Source organism: Tuber melanosporum, assembly GCF_000151645.1.
Source record: "Tuber melanosporum whole genome shotgun sequence assembly, scaffold_12, strain Mel28".
NCBI classification, from domain to species: Eukaryota; Fungi; Ascomycota; class Pezizomycetes; order Pezizales; family Tuberaceae; genus Tuber; species Tuber melanosporum.
Window position 1 is genome coordinate 555782 of NW_003298777.1, and position 18022 is coordinate 573803.

Consider the following 18022-nt stretch of genomic DNA (forward strand, 5'->3'; position numbering starts at 1 on the left):
TATTGATATAGTACGAGGTTGCGGGAAGAGGTCCACGGACCGTACTGACATCACAGAAAATTAACTGTGATGCTTTACGTTGGGCGATATGCAAATTTTTCAACTATTTCATTCGAAATGTTTGATACACTTGCCAATTTCCCAAAGTACTCCGGTCTGGGGATAGGAAGCGCCAAAATTTCTGAATACTTTTAGAATGAGGAGGTACCGATTCTGTCGCATGCGCTTCACGGGTTTTTTTCAGGACGGTGCGATATTTGTGCTGTGCAGTGCCACATGATCGCACTTAGAGGGGTATGGCATATCCTGCTATCAATGCGGTATCTTAGGCAGAAGCGGGGTGTTGTTGGCACAAACTTGGGGAGACTGGTTGGATGGTGCTGATATATTCACGAAGTTCCACGAATGGCTCCGCTTTCTTGAGCCCCCAAGAATTCCAAAAGTCGGACGGCTTCATCACCCATCGTCTACAATTTCCTAAGCATTAAGAACAGAAAGAAAAAAATGTTGCAACAATTTAGTCACAATATCAACTCTTTCAACACGATTATTAAGAATGACTTTGCTGTTGCTGATGACCGATCCAATATCCTTACCTGGCTATTCCCTCTGGGGCCCACGTTGCGGCACCGAGACATTCGGGACCGCTGAGTTGAAAACGTAGGGGAATGGCTTTTACAAAACGAGGAATTTAGAAGCTGGTATACCGGTAGTGAGGGGGGTGAATCCGATAACGCAGTTGTGTTTTGCTATGGGAATCCGGGGGTGGGCAAAAATTATATTGGGTAACAAGGACGAACCACAGGGAATGGAAGAAAAGGGCAATCACTGACAAGTCGTGGTGTTAGCTCATTGGTGATAGACAAGTTGTGGGATCAGGCTGGAGACCCAAATACATGTTTATGTTTTTATTCTGGCTTCGCCGCCCAAGGGGAGCAGTATCCCCACAAGCATGCTAGGTGCTCTGCTGAAACAACCGGTTTTCGGGCTGGGGGATCTCCCGGAGGAGATATCATATATCATGAGTATACCAAACCCAAAACAAAAATGCCATTGATGGGCAGGTACCGCAACCTATATTGGGGGATTCAAGCAAAAAGGGACCTCTCAGCTTGCACGAAATTGCTTGCGCTGAAGCTATTTGACGACCGTAATAACCACATATCCACCGAAATTCTATTGAAAGCACAGAAATGATGTTCGCATAGGATTGATTTCGATAAACTTTCCCTATTTTTTTGGCTTACACCATGCATCCACTTTTGGGATTGCTGAGATTGGTTTGGTAGAGGTGGAAGGCTGTGGTATTAGCCAAAAAGATTGTGTGGGTATCATAATACACCTTTTGTGGGGGCAGCTTGGAATGGGCACGAGGGAGTGGTGAAAATACTACTTGAATGGGACGATGTCAACCCTGACAAGCCGGACGGATCGAACACCACTCTTTTGCGCTGCTGAGAGTGGGCACGAAAGAGTGGTGAAAACACTGCTCGGACGGGGCGGCGTCAACCCCGCCAGGCCAGACAAAGCAGGCCAAACACCACTCCGGTCGGCTTTTGCGAAGGACCATGCGGGGGTGATAGCGCTGCTATAGCACCTGACATCTGCCGCCCTCGACACTGCCTGAGGCACAGGATTCATCGCCCTCCTTATCGCCTTGGAATGTGGATAACCTATTCCCCATTCCACAACGATTGCAAGAGCTCCATCAGCATGTCTATCGCCGCCATTTCCCCCCTCCCTCCTCTCATCCCCGCCCAGCCCCCTCCCGCAGTTTAAAACGCCTTCTTATAGTGATTGCCCTCTTTCTCTTCCTTTTAGGGTTAGCCCACCGCGGGGACTTGACTTGGATGTTTTTCTTTTGGTCAAAGTAAATCTTATGCAATGGGAATGCAGATACAGTATCTATCATGTGCCCGTACACAGTCCGTATTCGTTTTCCTATGTTGCCCAGTCAGATTTGTCAGTTTCTTTTTATCGTCTAGAGTTTGGCGTTGGTGGAGAGGGCTGTTTCCGCCATAGTGAGATGAGCTGGGGTGGCCTGGGATTTTTATCATAATAATTATTATTATTATTATTTGCTTTTATTATTGTTGTTTTCTGGTTGTAAATCTTCACTACACATAATCTTCACTACACATTTATTTATTATTCCTTTTTATCACTGCTACAGTCTCTTTCCCCCCCCCCCTTTCCTCCAATCCAAAGTATAGACCGAAGGCCATTTATTCTAGATATATATAGGATGGCAAATGTGAAGCGCAGGTGGCTCCGCCACCCGTAAAAAGCGACGTAAATTCTAACCGTTAACTACCCGAGTATCTCGCACTTATAAAATTTAATGTCTAGTGATGGTTTATTTCGCCATAGGAGCCCACGCCGGGAAAGCAGCCGTAAATCAGGTCTGGCTCATTATAACGGGCGGACCCCAAATCGCTAACGGGTAGATTAGGGTGGGCAAAAGACTTAGGATGAGGGAGAGGTGCGTCGGTAATGTGTGATGAGAACTGTGTGCAGGAGGACGCTACAGAGTAGAATATGTTTATGCCACTTTTTGGTGACTTGTTGTAATAGACTACCTGGGTTATTATACTGTAGGCTACGCCATGGGATAAGTTGAGCTAGCTCGGGTCTAATGTCCGGCTTATCTCTATATCGGTATACGAGATGCAAAGGTAACTAACTAAAGTTAGTTGTCTCTATCTGTTTATATAAACGACCGTGGAAGCGTCTACTCCAAACGGAAGAGGGAAGCTACCCCAGGATTATTTGAACGCGAAAGTAATATACCACACCAGAACTTTATCTCCAATCCTCTTGAGCCTTCGAGATAGTCTAAGCTATTATACTGTATGTGGCCTTTCTACTAACCAACTAGGGCAATAGAGATTGAAATCGGTGAGAAAGTAATGTACGAGTAATGCTTCTCCTTCAGAGATTAATAATAATCACTGCCCACACAAGCACATTTCTCTAGATAGGGAAACAATACAAATAAAGACAAGTGTGTAAATTGTTTATTTAGTTTCCGCTCCTCCTGCCCAGGAAGGCTTTTTTTTGAGAAAGCCGTTGAGAGAGCGCCGGGATATGAGCTCTCCACTACCTATCACAGACCGTAATTTCATACACACACTCACACACCACCGGAGTACGCAGGAACTCTCCAGACTAATACAGCGATCAAGAAACCGGCGGGGGCAAGAGCTACAGCAGGAGGTCAAGTAAGAAACATATCCTAGCCAGTTGGTCTCCTCGGAAGTCAAGACATACCAGCCCTCAAGGCGTCGAGTGGTATCATAGCCCAGATCCCGGTTGCCGCATTCTTGCCCTACCATCTCTAGCTGTGGGGAGCACATTGTTAACTTGAGCCAGGATGTAGTACTCTCCGTATACCCCCCCCCCAGCAACACGTGAAGCTGCCATTTGAGGCCCAACTCCCCGGGGAAGGTAGGAGCTGTATTCACCCACCTTCCTGCCAGTCACCCCATCGCAAACAATTGGGTTTGGTGGTGATTTGGTGACTTCGTGTCGAGGATGCAAGTTTGCCTATCTGTTGCAATTTATCACATTAATGATATTTTGCTCAATTCCTGAACCAAGGTAGTCCCAAGAACAAGTGGACACAGTTCCTTTATTGACTAGGTAATCACCATGCCAAGGACACTGGTGGGAGACCGGATAACCACACATACCCATAAGTCAACCTCCACAAGGTCATGATGCGCCTACCCCTATAGATGCCAGGTGGCCGTGACTTGGTTTCTAAGTGCTGCATTCCCGCCCAACTATATCCGATGGTACAGAATACATATTTTTCAAAAGCAAGGACATAGTCCTCTCTGTATCATATGCCCCTTGCCACTCGAAGTACATACCCCGTAGTCTCGTATGATAATGCATCTATCTGAAATAGAGTCAACCACTCCAATGTCAGTCAAGTTACCCATCATTTGTTTCATCAAAAGAACTAGCGAGTGGATCGTAAGCGTATATCAGACTACGAATCTCGCTTAAAAGTGGGTTCACCACAAGAACCTACCCTCACGAAGTTGTTAGCGAAACATCCCAAAAAGAGAGAACGACAGAAGGGAAAAAAAGACAGAGAATGGTGTTCGTGGATGTGGGGGACGGAAGATGGGTCCTTTATATAGGCGGGCCGGACCAGCCAAAAGTGCTTTTGTATGATATTCCATGGAGAGTATATAGGACTCTGGATCGCAGGAGTATTTAAGGATAGGGCTAAAAACCGGCCCTCCAGTAGTTAGATTGGACAGGTGGTGGAGTCATGTGTTATCACTCGGTGGGGGGTTGCTTGCCTTGTGGAACGTACGCCAATGGCTCTTATGATAATCGGGGCCATGATACAGTGGTCACTAACAAAGAGGGAGGGGCCGGGACAGAGGGAAGAAAGGTATCCGATCATTCATTACTCTAGATGGACTGTGCATACAATAATTTTATTATAAGAAAGATATACGATAAATTTGTAATTTTCATGCCACATCCTATGATAGATTTCTCCCTAATATTCACCTCAAACTTTGCCCCCCTCATCCCCCCCTTCAAGCGCGGTATCAATCGCCTGCTTAAGCGCCTGGACGAAATCCCACACTTCTTCAAAGGTATTATAAAGAGGCAATGGAGCAACTCTGATAACGTCCGGTTTCCTTTCATCGACAATAATCCCACGCTCCTGTAGTCCATCAAATACCTGCATCATAAGTCCTCCTCTAAAAAGTAGTGACAGTTGTGCCCCGCGTGCTGCTGGATTCCGTGGGGTGATAATTTCGAAAGGCTTCGGGCCGCAGGATTCGAACTGGGAGTGGAGGAGGTAGTCGAGGTAGCCAGTCATATGGACAGATTTTGTCCTTACGGCGGCCATTGTGGCATCTGAGTAGAGCGATAGGGAAGAGAGGAGGGCGGTTAGGTCGAGGATTGAGGGATTGGACATTTGGTAGCCTGCTGCACCGGACATGGGGCGGAAAACTGGTTGGTCATCAACAAATAATTCTCAATGGTAGAGGGGGAATGATGAACCATTATCCATTGTGAACCGTGAAGCCTTGTCATGGCCCCACCAACCGGCAAGTCGGTGTCTTTCGGACGATGCATGTTTCTCGTGCACAAAGATTCCAGCAATACCACCGGGCCCACTCGAGAGGTATTTGTAGGTGCACCATGCAGCCTATGATTGTTAGAACAAGGGAAATGTACGCCACTCGGCAAAAGTCTTGGTGAAACAGAGCTCCCCTCTGGTGGAGATTAGGGTGGCTCGGGAGGTATTGCGCAATTAGGGGATGCGTGGGGGGAGGGGTCAGTCCCACGAGCCGAGAGAAATTCCACTTCACCAAGGCTTTTGCCAAGTGGGTGAATATACCCCAAGAAAGCACTCACAAAATCAACACCCCATTCGTGAAGCTCAAGCAAAATATTCCCAACAGCATGTGCCAAATCCCAGCCCACAAGAATGCCTTTGCTCTGAGCATATCTGGTGATGGCTTTAAGGTCGAATACCTGACCGGTGTAGTATTGAACGCCGGAAAGCCAAAGGACAGCAGTGGTGGAAGCGTTTCCATCGATTACACGATATATCTGGTCCGTGGTCAAAACCTTCCTACCCCCTTCTGGAAATATCGTGACAAGGGCATCTTCCGGACTTAGCCCGTGCCACTCAATCTGTGACTCAACAGCGTACTGTTTTTGCATTGGTTGTCAGATCGGAATGCGTAGCAAGGAGAATAATATCTTACATGATCACTCGGAAAGGCCTTCCCTTCAATGATAATCTTGTACCGGCCTTGCTTCGTAACGTCCGGCTTGTAGAAGCTCGCGAAAAGGGTATGAATATTTGCTGTCAAGGTTCCCATAGTGGATACCTCCTCGGACAGAGCTCCGACGACATTCGCCATGCGCACGTTGACCTCCTCGGCAGCAGAGACCCAGGGCCGGGAAAGTGGGTGGTCGAAATGTCCTTGAACACCACGGGTAGCCCAAATTCTAAGCTCTTCCGCGATCAACGCTTGTGTATTCTTCGGCTGGAGGCCCAAAGAGTTCCCACAAAAGTAGATGCATGGGTCCGAAGGATCTACAGCTGGTTAGTAATGTGCTCCCACTCGGAAGGGGTTGCTGCTCCTACCATTGCATTGGTCCACGGGTTTTGTTTCAGGATGAGGATCCTTGAGGTCCGCTTTGGAGGGAATAAGGAACTCCTTTCGAAAACTAGCTAGCGGATCACTTGTATCCAGACGGCGAGCAAACTCTCTGGTACTGGATCTAAAGTCGTCAGAGTGGAATGCCCCGCCGTGAATGAATTGATATAGTTGGGCGGAATCCATGCTTATGAAGGTGAGGGTCTAGTTGGAAATAGTCGGTCTCAAGGAATGGAAAACAGTAGTCTAAGCAGTAAGCAGTAAGCAGCAAGCAGCAAATTAGACTCACCCTCTGCGTAAAGTCGTCAGGCAGCTAAGTTACGGGTGGTGTGGGGTGGCGAAGGAGGAAAAAGGGTTTGTTATAGGAACCGAGCCCCTCGGTTTGCTGCGGTATAATAGTTTATGTCAAGGTATATTTTCCGATTTGTTACGGGTATGGTTCAAGTTGCAGGTACAAGTGTAGAGGTGGGAAGAAAGTCACGAGATCTTGATTAGCAACCGCATCTACACAGAAGCTACGTATCATATTCCATAATTTACCTGTAACCGCGGTACCGGTACTCGAGCACTCCGGTGAGCTTTGATAACCATCTCCTTGGTTTCAACGCCACACATGGTAGCCTGCAACTATCTGCTCCGTCTTCTCTCATCCATTCCCACGAGAAGGTTATCCCTGCAAGCCTTTCCTCCTGCTCTTCCTCCCACATATCCATATATCCAAACCAAAAACATCCCACCGCCTATTAGCTATGAATGCTAGTCTACGAATAGCTTCGAGATTTGCTACTGTACGGCCATGCCTTTCAGTCACCCCTGGAGTCCTCCTTAGAATCACCCCCGCCACCGCTACAACTGTTACAAATGTATTTCCGGCTGTCCGTGTCGGAGGTGTTCGGACTGCGAGATTGTCCACTTCTGTGCCTGTCCGTGCTGCAATTGTTATGAATCCGCGCACCGATCAATCCGGGTCTTTGATGAAAATCGACATATCCCAGCGTGCAGCGAAGGTATGCATCCCTATTCTTTCCTCCTCTTCCTCTCGTGATTATCATTCAGTGAAACCATGGTTTTGACATTCACAGCGACTCAAGGAGATACAGCTTAAGGATTCCAACCCCAACCTCGCCTTACGGATAACCGTGGAATCTGGAGGATGTCATGGCTTCAAGTACACCATCTCGTTGTCGGATACATTTGACGAGGAGGAGGATACGTCGGTTGTCCCTTTCTCTTTCAAGCGTCTCTGGACAATGTCGCACTAATCTGAGATATACCGTAGTGTATTTGAGGAGGACGGTGCAAAAGTTGTTATGGACGAACCTTCCTTAGGTCTTCTGAAAGATAGCACTATCGACTACACCACCGAGCTTATCGGTAGCCAATTCAGAATTGCCAATAACCCTCACGCGACTAGTTCTTGTGGTTGCGGAACTAGTTTTGACATCAAATCCTTATAAAACTCGATCAATTGGGATTGGGGATGACACTCACAGCAGTACAGTACCAGTAATAATGGTATAATAATACACGGATGGGACTTTACTTGCGGCTTTAAACAATTTTTTTTCTCATTACTATTTACCCCTATCTCGTTTCTCACTTTTCCCTTCTCCCTGTTCCAAAATTACTGTTCCACATACCGAGGCTCTGGTGTTGGGACTTTTATTCTGTTCCTCACTTGCCAATAGACTTATGCTGCAGTATCATACTTAATCCCTTGGCGACCTATTGCGGCTCAAAAAGTTTCTTATCTACGGGAAAAAAGAAAAAAGAAAAAAAAACCAACCCCACCTCATCCCATATTCTGACATCAAGTAATCTGTCCACCATTTCTCCCAAGAACCACCACTACCTCAACAATTGCCCGAAACATGTTGACAGAGGACCAAACCCCGATCGACACCCTCGTCATAGACGCCAGTCCTCTCATTAGAAACGATTTCACAACCAGCATCCTCAACAGAGTGGGGAAATTATATTCCACCCCCGCCGTCATTGCCGAGATTCGTGATGTCGCTACAAGGTCTCGTTTAGAGACCACGTGGCTTCCCTTACTTGCTTTGCGCACTCCGAAACCGGAGAGCGTTAAGGTTGTCAGCGACTTTGTGAAGAAGACTGGTGACTTTCCAGTCCTTTCGGTAACCGATTTACAGCTGCTCGCTCTGACATATGAACTGGAGGTGGAGCTGAATGGAGGCAATTGGAGATTGAAAAATGAACCTGGGCAGAAGAAAATTAATGGGCCTGTCCCCAAACCTGCGAGGGAAAGTGAGGAGGGGAAGAAGGTGGTGGAGGAGGAGGGAGTGGCCAATGACCGCGAGAAGACTGAGGACGGTGGTGATGCAGAGACCGCCGGTGTGATTGATATATCGGCTGCTTCAGCTGAAGATGACCTGTCCCAGAAGTTGGACAATACTCATATTCTTCCCGACAAAATAGCCCCCACCGAAGCTTCGGGATCCACAGAACGGGCTTCATCCCCGCCACCGGGACCCATTGCAAATGAAGACTCCAACCCACCATCCTCCACATCTACCTCCTCCGAAGATTCCGACTCCGACGCCGACGGCTGGATAACCCCCTCAAACCTGCACAAACACCAATCCAAATCCACCACCTCCCCCCCCCCCTCCTCAACAAGCCCCACTAAAAACCCATGGCCCATCCGTGCCGCTCTCGCAACCACAGACTTCGCCCTCCAATCCGTGACCCTACAAATGAACCTCCACCTCCTCTCCACAAAAACCCTGCAGCGAATCCACACCATCCGCTCACACGTCCTGCGCTGCCACGCTTGCTTCAAGTTGACGCGCGACATGGCAAAGCAGTTCTGCCCCGTGTGCGGTGGGCCGACGTTGCAACGCGTGTCCTGCTCCGCCGACTCGAAGGGTGCGTTCAAGATCTACTTGAAGCACAACTATCAGTGGAACAACCGCGGGAGCGTATTCTCGCTGCCGAAGCCCACGCATGGAAGCGCCAACGGGAAGGGCGGCAGGGAAGTGCTGATTCTCCGGGAGGATCAGAAGGAGTATGAAAGGGAGGTGGCTAGGGGCGAGAGAAGGAAGGAGAGGGATTTGCTGGATCCCGATTACTTGCCCGGGATATTGACGGGCGAGAGGAGGGATGCTGGGGGACGGCCCAGGATTGGGTACGGTAAGAGGAATCCGAATGTTGCAAAGAAGGGGGGGAAGAAGTGATCATACCTCTCCGTCTTTCCCTTTCGCACTCCCCTCTTTGCTGTGCTTTTCGATCTGTCACTGGCGGGTTAGAGTCTGGTTTCTCAAGTGTTCTTGTTTCTTCTTTTCACCATATAAAAAGTTTACATCTGTATTGTTAGTTCTATGAACCATTTAAAGTCGCTATTCTCCCTACAGGTAAAACGTTCCATCTCACATATATAGACTAAGGTCCACAACACAAATCATGTCTTCCTCCTCAACAAGCCCCTAAAAAAGTCAAAACTATTGTTGTCACTCTGCAGCGTAAATGACCGTCCTGTGACCCTACCGCTCTCATCCAACTCATCCGCCGTCAAAAGCCCATAATCCGTAGTAATCCCACGAATCCTAGCCTTCCTTCCCCCCTCCATCTCCAATCGAACAACCTGCCCACTAAAACTCATCATCCCATAATCAGCAAACATATACCTTTTTTTTTTTTTTTTTTACATCTGTTCTAATCGCAAAACAAAAACAATAACGCACAACTCAATCATAGCACAGACCTATGCAGCCAATGCTTGTAATATAGATCCTCGAACGGAGCAAACCCACTACGGCAGAACTGGTAGTACATCTCCTCGAAGACGACCAGGATCTTGGCCAGGAGGCGCTCCTGCTCGAAGGCCGGTAGGCGGGATAGGCCCTTGGACTTGCGGGTTCTGTTGAGCTTGTCTAATATGTGGTTTAGGGAGGTTGTGGGAGCATTGTTTGTTGTGTTTATGCCGCAACCGACGACTAGGAGGAATTGGTTGTTGGCGTAGCTAGAGTTCACTAGAATGCCAGCTATCTTGAGGAACTCGTTTTCGTTTTTGGGATTCGAGGCGTCTGGTTGTTTGGGAGATCAGTTTGGTGGTTGGGAGTGGGAGAGTACAAAAAGGGCGGTTACAGATGTCATTGGGCCATTTAAGGCGGATTGGCATGTCGCCGAAACCTATATCGTAGGTCTTGATTGCTTCGACGATGGCGAGGGCGACTAAGTATTGGACGAAGACTACTGGTGCTTGGACACTTAGTTCTCTGGGGTGCCGGATGCAGGTTGAGAATACGAGTGCTCCCATGGGGGATACCCAGATATTGGATCCGCGGCCCCGTCCGGCAACTTGGAGCGTAGCCACCGCTGTTAAGCCGCTCGGGAGGCGTTGGAGGAGCTCGAAATTTCTAATTTATCCATGTCAGGTATACCTTAGGCTTTGATAGTAGGATAGGGGCATACTTGTCCAGCATGGTATTCGTACTAGTAACAACTTCTCCATAAAGAAGGAAGGAGCCGAAAATTTCGGGGGAAGAACGAGATTGAGATCTGTAACGCTCGAGATGCTTGAAATAGGCGGTATGATCAAAGTATGGCGTTTCTTTAACAGATGGATGCCCTGAATCATGAATTCGTACATGTTTCTCTACCTTGTTGTAGTCAATGATTTTATGGGGGGAATCTTGTTCTCCAATCAGCGCGTCTGCGAGGGATACCACAGAGAATGCCTCTGGGTTTCTTTTTAGGATAAAGGTGTCGTTCTCTCCAACTATCTTTTGCTTTTCTCCGCCGACGACCGATATTTCCTTCAATCTATCTGCTAGATGTCCGACATCTGCTGGGTTTGTGGAGGAGAGGTGGAGTAGCGATAAAGTTGGGATGGCACCAGCCTCGTCTGAAGCACTAAGTCCCAACTTTATTAGACAAGCCCTCAAGAAGGCTTCACGCTGTGTGTCAGTTTGCTCTATCAGCTCTATTCTCTCGCGGTACTCGCTGTCCCCGGCGCTCCTGTCCAGATTTACAGCAGCAAATCTGTGGAATCAGCGCACGTCACCTAACATTCAGAAGGGGGGTGGGGGGATCGTACTCAGGGTGTGGACCAGTTAGAATAGCACCCCCATTACCAATTTTGCAATATACCACCGCAGCATCCCCACCCTCCACGCTTAACTTCTCTTTCTCTTCAAAGCGTGCAAGAACCTCGACACCTCCATCGGCATACTTATCCGCATCAACAAACAATCCTCCACCATTGTAGTAGGAGTTAAACCCCTCCAATTCGCTATCTCCAAGAGCTTCCTTTTCAACCTTGATCTTAGGAGCCCTAGCTCCCTTCTCACTTGCATACTGAAACCCGGCAAATGCAGCGCCTCTGCAAGCCCCCGGGAAGAACTGGAGCTCTCTACTGCCCACAACTTCCATCTTTCCATTTCCGACCTCAAACTCCACCATCTTGCACCCGTAGTAACCCCCAGCACAAAACCCAATGAATGCCCCACCCTTACGAACGAATTGGGCTATCCTCCTATTTCCCTCGCCATTAAGAACTCGACAGTACCCGAGGTCTGCACCGCCGGGTATAATGAGGAGTGCACAAGATGTTTCCCACGGCTCTTTGAGAAGCGTGTCGGCCGCTGCTGGGATGACGGCGTAGTGGGGTGACAGAAGTCTGCGGAGGGAGTAGAGACAATGTCTCACTGACTCAACCGTTGTTCCTGTACCTATTGTCTGTGTGAGCCCTATGTCACACGGCTGACGGCTCGGTTATTCCAGAGAGAAGGTACAATACCGGAGTACACCAGCACATTCATTCGACCCATTTTTAGAGCGATCAGTAGATTTAAATTCGAAGAGCCGAAAATTGGGGTGCTCGATGGATTGAAAAGAGTCTGAGGTGATATCAGCGTACCATACCGATAACATAGGTCACAAACCCTCCACCGGCACCCAAGTTTTCTCACCCTCTCGCTTTCACGCTCCTTCTAGAGACTCCCTGGGTAGACAAAGCTACCAAACGCAGAACAATATAGATCGGATGCCGAGTAACAGTAGAGTACCGCAGGATACCCCGCCTAGGGAGCAAGTTGGGGATGATGAGCCCGATGTTTGGTAAGTCAAGCTTTACGAGAGACGCCTGGGTAAAGGAGTGATGCACTTTTTGCTCGTTTTCTGACGGGTCAACAATTAATTCAGGGACAAAAGAATATCTGACACTGGATGTGCAGGTGAGTTTCCCCCACCGTCCATGGCTCGGAGGCGGGCTGGTATGGCAGATCTGATAACATAATCACAGCGGAAAACACGAGGCTTAACGATTGTTTCTTCGAAAAGAAGGATTGGCGAATGTGTCAAAAAGAGGTTCGTAACCCTACCCGAGTTCTCCATTTATTCGCTCCTCAATCATGAGCAATTGGTGGCGGAACTGAAACTAAGGAGCTCTTGCTCGCGCAGATGGAAGCCTTTAAAGAATGTTGGAGGTTGAAGGGAAATAGGGATAGAACAGACTCTAGAGATAATTGACCAACAAGGGAGGGAGTAAATTATTGCCATTTTTCATTAAATGTAAATCGTTGCGAAAATATTGGTCCAGTGGACATATCATACCGTACGTACTCGTACTCGAGTACGGTAGTTACGCCGATGTGATTCAATAGGTAAATTTACTCGTAACATAGACAAGGGTAGGAACCCATTAACCGGAACAGACAAGGACGCATTTGGCTGGTTAACCTCAAATAACTGTTCAATAACTTCTTGCAGGACCCTGGTACCAGGTAAGAGTGGGGCGTCCTCCAGCCTCCAATCCCACAGTACAGTACCGGTAGTCTTGCCAAGAAACCAGCTATGATACCGGTATTGCAAAACAAATCTTGGCATTTTAATCCCCTTCCCCCGCCAAAAAGGAAACCATCCTATTTCAAACCTCATCCTCAACACCCAACCTCCAAGAAGAAGCCCAGACCATCCCCTTCTCTTTCTCGAATTTTAAATCCCCCCTTCCCGAAAATGTTCTCTCTATCTCGGAGGGCTCTCGGGAGGCGTCTCGCCTGGAATTCGTCAGCGAGACTGATCTCCCCTCCCCCCTTCACTGGACTCGCGGTCCGATACCTGGCAGCCGAACCTATGCCTACCAAGCCTCAAAATACTTCCATTTCCCAGTCCGGCTTTAATGATGCCCCGGAAACTCTTCTTGACTCGGGCGAGAAAGTTGATTGGGCTAGATCTTTCCACGGATTGTCGACGGAACCCTTCTCCAAGGAAGCAGCCGATGTTTTGCTTGCTCCTGTTAACCCTGAGGATGTTGAAATCAAACCCGGTATTCCCCACCCCTCCCGGTAGAAAAAAACTTGGCATGAAACACTAACCAGTCATACACTAGATGGAATCATCTATCTTCCCGAGATCAAGTATCGCAGAATCCTCAATAAGGCTTTTGGCCCTGGTGGTTGGGGTCTAGCGCCCAGGGGTGAAACCATTGTGACTGAGAAGACAGTTACTAGAGAATATGCTCTTGTTTGCAACGGCCGGTGTGTAGTATCAGACCCTGGCATGTGATTCAGTGCTAACATTAACCTAGCCTTGTGTCTGTTGCTCGTGGCGAACAAGACTACTTTGACCCGAGCGGCATCCCCACTGCAACTGAAGGCTGCAAATCAAATGCCTTGATGCGCACTTGCAAGGATCTCGGAATTGTCAGTGAGCTCTGGGATCCACGCTTTATCAGGAACTACAAGAAAAAGTACTGCGAGGAGAAGTTTGTTGAGCATGCCGTAACGAAGAGGAAATCGAAGCGCTGGATCAAAAAGGGAGAAACAATTGATTACCCCTTCAAGGTTTCTTCTTTCGGTTAGAGAATTTGATCCTTTTCCGTTTGTCTCTTTTACATATGATCTGGCTACACCAACGAGCAATTGAGAATCCAGGGATCGGGTATGAAAATCATGTATACTAGCGCTTCCTCTCCACTTGTGCCGATCAATTTCATTTTCATATTATTCACAAACGGATAGTTCATCGCCCCTCAATTGCCACACATACTCTCTTTCCTATTGCTTTCCATCTCAATTCTTTGCGTATACAGGATAATGGAAATCCGGTCTGGAGATGTCCTCTCGCACCTTATAGCTCTCCTCCGCATCCTGGAGAACTTCCATATCCACCTCTCCAATGACCATTTGTTCGTGAGCGCCCTCAGCCCTTGCAATGTCCCCCATGAGAGGCATTGCTATTTGTGATAATCCAGCAAAGCCAGACTCTTTTTGTCCACCAACGTTTGCGAAAGCGATGCATGAAACGTTCTCAAAAGCGCGTGATATTACAATCGATTCAAGATATATCGCCTCAGACCTAGGGTTCCGTTGGAACGCGGGTTCTGTCAGGTCCAGCAGATTCCCTTTCCCCACCCTTAGTTAGGGAATAATCACAAGTATCATAGTATGGTAGTAGAAAATATCTTACAGAATGAGGGAATTATAATGATTTTTGCGCCCTGGATTATGAGTGCCCGAAACGCTTCTGGGACTGTGCCTTAAGGTCAATTTCCCTACACGCAACCCTCTTGCGGAGGAGGGGAAGAAGTGGTGGTATACATGCCAAGTCCCAGCATATCAAAAGACCGACTTTTCCCAGCGGAGTGTCCATAACTGTATGCGGGTTGTTTCCAGCGGCCTCTAAGTGCGCCCTCTCAGTATGCCTATCCACACCTTAGCCGAGCTCATAACCACTGGGACAAAGTAGAGCCAAAAACCAAAGATTCTTCTTTGTATACGAGCCCAATATCTTTCCCTCATTGGAAATGAAGTGGGCAACGTTATACAGCATATCCTTTCCATCGTCAACATGTCTCTCAACGAACGTCCCCGGGACAATATTGATATTGCATTCCTTCGCTAGCTCCTGCTCCCTCCCTCACTCCCTCAAGACACTTTAGCCCAGCACAACTGAACGGCAAGTTGTAAGGGTTACACACGCAGAACTTAGAAAGGTACTCTCTATCGACATGGGCATCCGCAAATCCAGGGTCATCCGGGACCCACGAGGTGAGAGAATACTCGGGCAGGACTGCCAGTCGAGCGCCTGCCTCAGCAGCTTTCCGGATGAAGCCCTGGGCACGATTGAAGTTGTCCTCCAGCTGCATCGGCTTGGAGTGGAGTTGGATTACGGCGCACTTCCATTTCGAGGGTATTTCAGACATTTTCTCGATGGAGTTTGCCTTGAGTGTGGTTTGAGAACTATACAGTATGTAGGACTCACGGAAGGGTAAGTTTATTTCCGTGAGGCTCGGTTTTCGACTTACCTCAGATGATGTCATGATGCGAGGTGAGATCGCCGTATCATAAGGCTATGATCAGCGAGGCTCTCAACATGCAATGATCAAAGACTATTTCCTCCCAATAGTCTATTCAGTAGGGTGGGTGCCGGCACATCTGTCTCGTGGCCTATTACGAGTAGTGAAGAGGCATGATAGCATTTCTAGAAACCGAATTAAGCACCTGGAAGTTGATGTCTTGAAAAATCATAGTCTGAGTGATCCCACATGAGCCAAAGGAGGGTAAACCCTAATCTTCGATCCCCACATCAACTGCCACTACGGGGCCCCAATTCGCTGCAGCGTCAGATTAGCGAAAAGTTAACTATCATACCTTATAGCACAATACCTCCTCTCCATCCGCCACCACATCAATCCTACCAAAAAATGTTGGCGGGCCAAAATTTCAACGGCACGAATCGCCATCTCCGCGAAGATTCGGATACCGATGACGAGGTTCTTGCTTCAACTCTGGTCGAAGAGGCACTTCGAGATGACGGCGACTACGATGACCTGGAATCGGCGGGCGGGAGTCTCCAAATATCTGGCGAGAATATCCAACAGCGATTAGCTGCAGCAGCTACCCCACTAGACTTTCAAGCCCCCCTACAAAATCGATTTGACAGCTACGACAATTACTGCACGCTTTTTCACTTTATCCTCAATTCGGATGGGCCAGTGGATCTAGAACTACCGACTGTAGGTTCATTTTCACATTACGTTGATACTCCTATGGGACAAGTGGACGCAACAACGGTAGCATCCTGCAGATCGAATGCTTTTGTTTTATTTCTATGCCTCCCGGTGGGGGATATGATTAAGGATGACCGAGCTAATGATAATTTACTGTTAGTACTATTGGGCTTGGGATGTTATCGATGAGTTTATCTATCAGTTTAACAGCTTCTGCAGCCATCGCAATGCCGTGGCTCGAAAGGAGGGCGGTGGTAGTGAGGAGGAGAGAAGGCTGTTGTGTGATCACCCACAAACTTGGGGGTGTTACAGTGTACTTAACGTTCTCTACTCTTTGATCCAGCGTTCTCAGATGAATGAGCAACTCGCCGCCATTAAGAAGGGACAAGACCCGAAGTGAGTGTCCCTTTTCTGATATTGGGGATCAGACTGAGCCCTATGCTTATTTACTTGCTATAGTGAGGTTGCCGGTGAGTATGGGTCCCGCCCGTTGTACCGGATGTTGGGCTACTTCAGTATCATTGGGCTGCTCCGGGTTCATTGTCTGCTTGGCGACTTTACGCTGGCGCTCAAAACCTTGGATGACATAGAGTTGAACAAGAAGGCTGTATTTGCTCGGGTAATGGCAGCTCATTTCACGACGTAGGCTCTTGCTCTCATAATAACTGCCCCCCCCCCCCCATTCCCTTGATGCTGACGCTCTTATAGATACTACTATGTTGGGGTCAGCTACATGATGATGAGAAGATATGCGGATGCCATCAAGGCCTTTTCGCATATCCTTGTCTACGTCTCACGGACCAAAAACTTCCAGAAGAATGCCCAATTCGACTCCGTATGTCACTCATCAATTGCTTCTATTCGTGTATTTGCTAATGCTGTGCTTATAGGTTACTAAGAAGAACGACCAAATGTATGCTCTCATTGCTATCTGTGTAGCTCTCTGCCCTACTCGCCTTGATGATACCATCCATGCTTCCCTGCGTGAGAAATACGGTGAGCAGTTTACCAAGATGCAACGCGGAGGCCCCGATGCCCTGCAAATCTATGAGCAGCTGTTCATGTCTGCTTGCCCTAAATTCATCTCTCCCATCCCCCCAGACTTTGATAAGCCGGAGAACAATGTCGACCCCTCACAGCACCACCTTCGGGTTTTCATGGCAGATGTGCGGAATTCTATGCTGGCGCCTACACTAAAGAGCTACCTCAAGCTATACACCACCATGGATCTGAAGAAGCTTGCGGCGTTTATCGAAGTCGATCCTGAGGTTCTGCGGACCCAGCTGTTGGTTTACAAACAGAGGAGTAGACAGACTAGGTGGATAGAGGGTGGCTTATTGGAAGGAGAGACCATTAATACCTCTGATTTGGATTTCGCCCTGCAAGGAGTAGGTCTTTCTAGAATGCCCTAGAAGAATCATGCTAACTGAAGCATCGCCGTAGGACTTAATCCATATCTCGGAAGCCAAGGTTGGAAGAAGGCTTGTGGACTGGTACCTCCGCAATCTTGCAAAGACCTATTAAGCGATATATGGGCGGAGGTATATGGGGTGAAAAATAGAGGAGGTTCTTGTAATGGTGTCGCCGGATTCTTTCTATTTCATGGTGTGGGAAAATGTCATAAAAATAAATGTGAGCATCAGTGGATTAGTCGATGTTGTGCGGCCCCCTTACGTGTACTCACATCCCTTAGCAAGTATGATATTTCACATGGAGTTATTTGTTTCCAAATCCCCCCTTCTCAGTTGATGTAGACTGCGAGTGATACACAATGATGGAGTGCTCCGAAATGTATTCGGAGGCATGATAGGATGCATTCTCAAAATTTGTGCTTGTGTTCGTTTGACCAACACTCTCTTTACCCTACCACTTGCCCTATTCGATCATAAATCATAAAAAA

At 48.0% G+C, this 18022-nt stretch overlaps 7 protein-coding genes; 4 read left to right on the top strand and 3 right to left on the bottom strand.

Moving 5' to 3' along the window:
- Positions 1-4438: 4438 nt before the first annotated feature.
- GSTUM_00004424001 (uncharacterized protein) lies at positions 4439-6556 on the bottom strand. XM_002835867.2 has 5 exons: positions 6137-6556; positions 5751-6085; positions 5395-5694; positions 5038-5185; positions 4439-4986 (listed from the first exon to the last, which is right to left on the bottom strand). The coding sequence occupies exons 1-5, from the start codon at positions 6333-6335 to the stop codon at positions 4535-4537; spliced, it is 1434 nt and encodes a 477-aa protein (XP_002835913.1). The 5' UTR covers positions 6336-6556; the 3' UTR covers positions 4439-4534.
- Positions 6557-6711: 155 nt separating this feature from the next.
- On the top strand, positions 6712-7928 carry GSTUM_00004425001 (uncharacterized protein). XM_002835868.2 has 3 exons: positions 6712-7156; positions 7232-7362; positions 7429-7928. The coding sequence occupies exons 1-3, from the start codon at positions 6899-6901 to the stop codon at positions 7604-7606; spliced, it is 567 nt and encodes a 188-aa protein (XP_002835914.1). The 5' UTR covers positions 6712-6898; the 3' UTR covers positions 7607-7928.
- A 92-nt stretch (positions 7929-8020) lies between these two features.
- Positions 8021-9506, top strand: GSTUM_00004426001 (uncharacterized protein; the record flags this gene model as incomplete). XM_002835869.2 has 1 exon in its annotated part: positions 8021-9506. The coding sequence occupies one exon, from the start codon at positions 8021-8023 to the stop codon at positions 9344-9346; it is 1326 nt and encodes a 441-aa protein (XP_002835915.1). The 3' UTR covers positions 9347-9506.
- Positions 9507-9511: 5 nt separating this feature from the next.
- On the bottom strand, positions 9512-12222 carry GSTUM_00004427001 (uncharacterized protein). XM_002835870.2 has 8 exons: positions 12083-12222; positions 11911-12010; positions 11209-11842; positions 10841-11153; positions 10584-10771; positions 10257-10528; positions 9874-10195; positions 9512-9760 (listed from the first exon to the last, which is right to left on the bottom strand). The coding sequence occupies exons 2-8, from the start codon at positions 11939-11941 to the stop codon at positions 9571-9573; spliced, it is 1950 nt and encodes a 649-aa protein (XP_002835916.1). The 5' UTR covers positions 11942-12010; positions 12083-12222; the 3' UTR covers positions 9512-9570.
- Positions 12223-13019: 797 nt separating this feature from the next.
- Positions 13020-14124, top strand: GSTUM_00004428001 (uncharacterized protein). XM_002835871.2 has 3 exons: positions 13020-13437; positions 13501-13648; positions 13699-14124. Exons 1-3 carry the CDS (start codon positions 13128-13130, stop codon positions 13970-13972), a joined length of 732 nt encoding a protein of 243 aa, XP_002835917.1. The 5' UTR covers positions 13020-13127; the 3' UTR covers positions 13973-14124.
- A 14-nt stretch (positions 14125-14138) lies between these two features.
- GSTUM_00004429001 (uncharacterized protein) lies at positions 14139-15570 on the bottom strand. XM_002835872.2 has 5 exons: positions 15091-15570; positions 14869-15017; positions 14711-14814; positions 14580-14642; positions 14139-14514 (listed from the first exon to the last, which is right to left on the bottom strand). The coding sequence occupies exons 1-5, from the start codon at positions 15313-15315 to the stop codon at positions 14183-14185; spliced, it is 873 nt and encodes a 290-aa protein (XP_002835918.1). The 5' UTR covers positions 15316-15570; the 3' UTR covers positions 14139-14182.
- Positions 15571-15816: 246 nt separating this feature from the next.
- On the top strand, positions 15817-17777 carry GSTUM_00004430001 (uncharacterized protein; the record flags this gene model as incomplete). XM_002835873.2 has 6 exons in its annotated part: positions 15817-16128; positions 16283-16518; positions 16582-16764; positions 16831-16957; positions 17013-17510; positions 17566-17777. The coding sequence occupies 6 exons, from the start codon at positions 15817-15819 to the stop codon at positions 17644-17646; spliced, it is 1437 nt and encodes a 478-aa protein (XP_002835919.1). The 3' UTR covers positions 17647-17777.
- Between the last annotated feature and the right edge of the window lie 245 nt (positions 17778-18022).

Excerpts from the sequence above, each read along its gene's own strand:
- GSTUM_00004427001 (XM_002835870.2), bottom strand. The coding sequence starts at position 11,941 with ATGGGTCGAATGAATGTGCTGGTGTACTCCG. Across the intron at positions 11,843-11,910 it reads GAATGTGCTGGTGTACTCCG|GTACAGGAACAACGGTTGAG; the intron begins GTATTGTACCTT and ends CACAGACAATAG. Across the intron at positions 10,529-10,583 it reads ACGAATACCATGCTGGACAA|AAATTTCGAGCTCCTCCAAC; the intron begins GTATGCCCCTAT and ends TGGATAAATTAG.
- GSTUM_00004425001 (XM_002835868.2), top strand. The coding sequence starts at position 6,899 with ATGAATGCTAGTCTACGAATAGCTTCGAGATTTGCTACTGTACGGCCA. Across the intron at positions 7,157-7,231 it reads TATCCCAGCGTGCAGCGAAG|CGACTCAAGGAGATACAGCT; the intron begins GTATGCATCCCT and ends TGACATTCACAG. Across the intron at positions 7,363-7,428 it reads TTTGACGAGGAGGAGGATAC|TGTATTTGAGGAGGACGGTG; the intron begins GTCGGTTGTCCC and ends GATATACCGTAG.
- GSTUM_00004428001 (XM_002835871.2), top strand. The coding sequence starts at position 13,128 with ATGTTCTCTCTATCTCGGAGGGCTCTCGGGAGGCGTCTCGCCTGGAAT. Across the intron at positions 13,438-13,500 it reads GGATGTTGAAATCAAACCCG|ATGGAATCATCTATCTTCCC; the intron begins GTATTCCCCACC and ends GTCATACACTAG. Across the intron at positions 13,649-13,698 it reads GCTCTTGTTTGCAACGGCCG|CCTTGTGTCTGTTGCTCGTG; the intron begins GTGTGTAGTATC and ends ACATTAACCTAG.
- GSTUM_00004429001 (XM_002835872.2), bottom strand. The coding sequence starts at position 15,315 with ATGTCTGAAATACCCTCGAAATGGAAGTGCGCCGTAATCCAACTCCAC. Across the intron at positions 15,018-15,090 it reads AGTACCTTTCTAAGTTCTGC|GAGCTAGCGAAGGAATGCAA; the intron begins GTGTGTAACCCT and ends GGGAGGGAGCAG. Across the intron at positions 14,815-14,868 it reads TATACAAAGAAGAATCTTTG|GCATACTGAGAGGGCGCACT; the intron begins GTTTTTGGCTCT and ends AGGTGTGGATAG.
- GSTUM_00004424001 (XM_002835867.2), bottom strand. The coding sequence starts at position 6,335 with ATGGATTCCGCCCAACTATATCAATTCATTCACGGCGGGGCATTCCAC. Across the intron at positions 6,086-6,136 it reads ACCCGTGGACCAATGCAATG|ATCCTTCGGACCCATGCATC; the intron begins GTAGGAGCAGCA and ends AACCAGCTGTAG. Across the intron at positions 4,987-5,037 it reads ACGGTTCACAATGGATAATG|TTTTCCGCCCCATGTCCGGT; the intron begins GTTCATCATTCC and ends ATGACCAACCAG.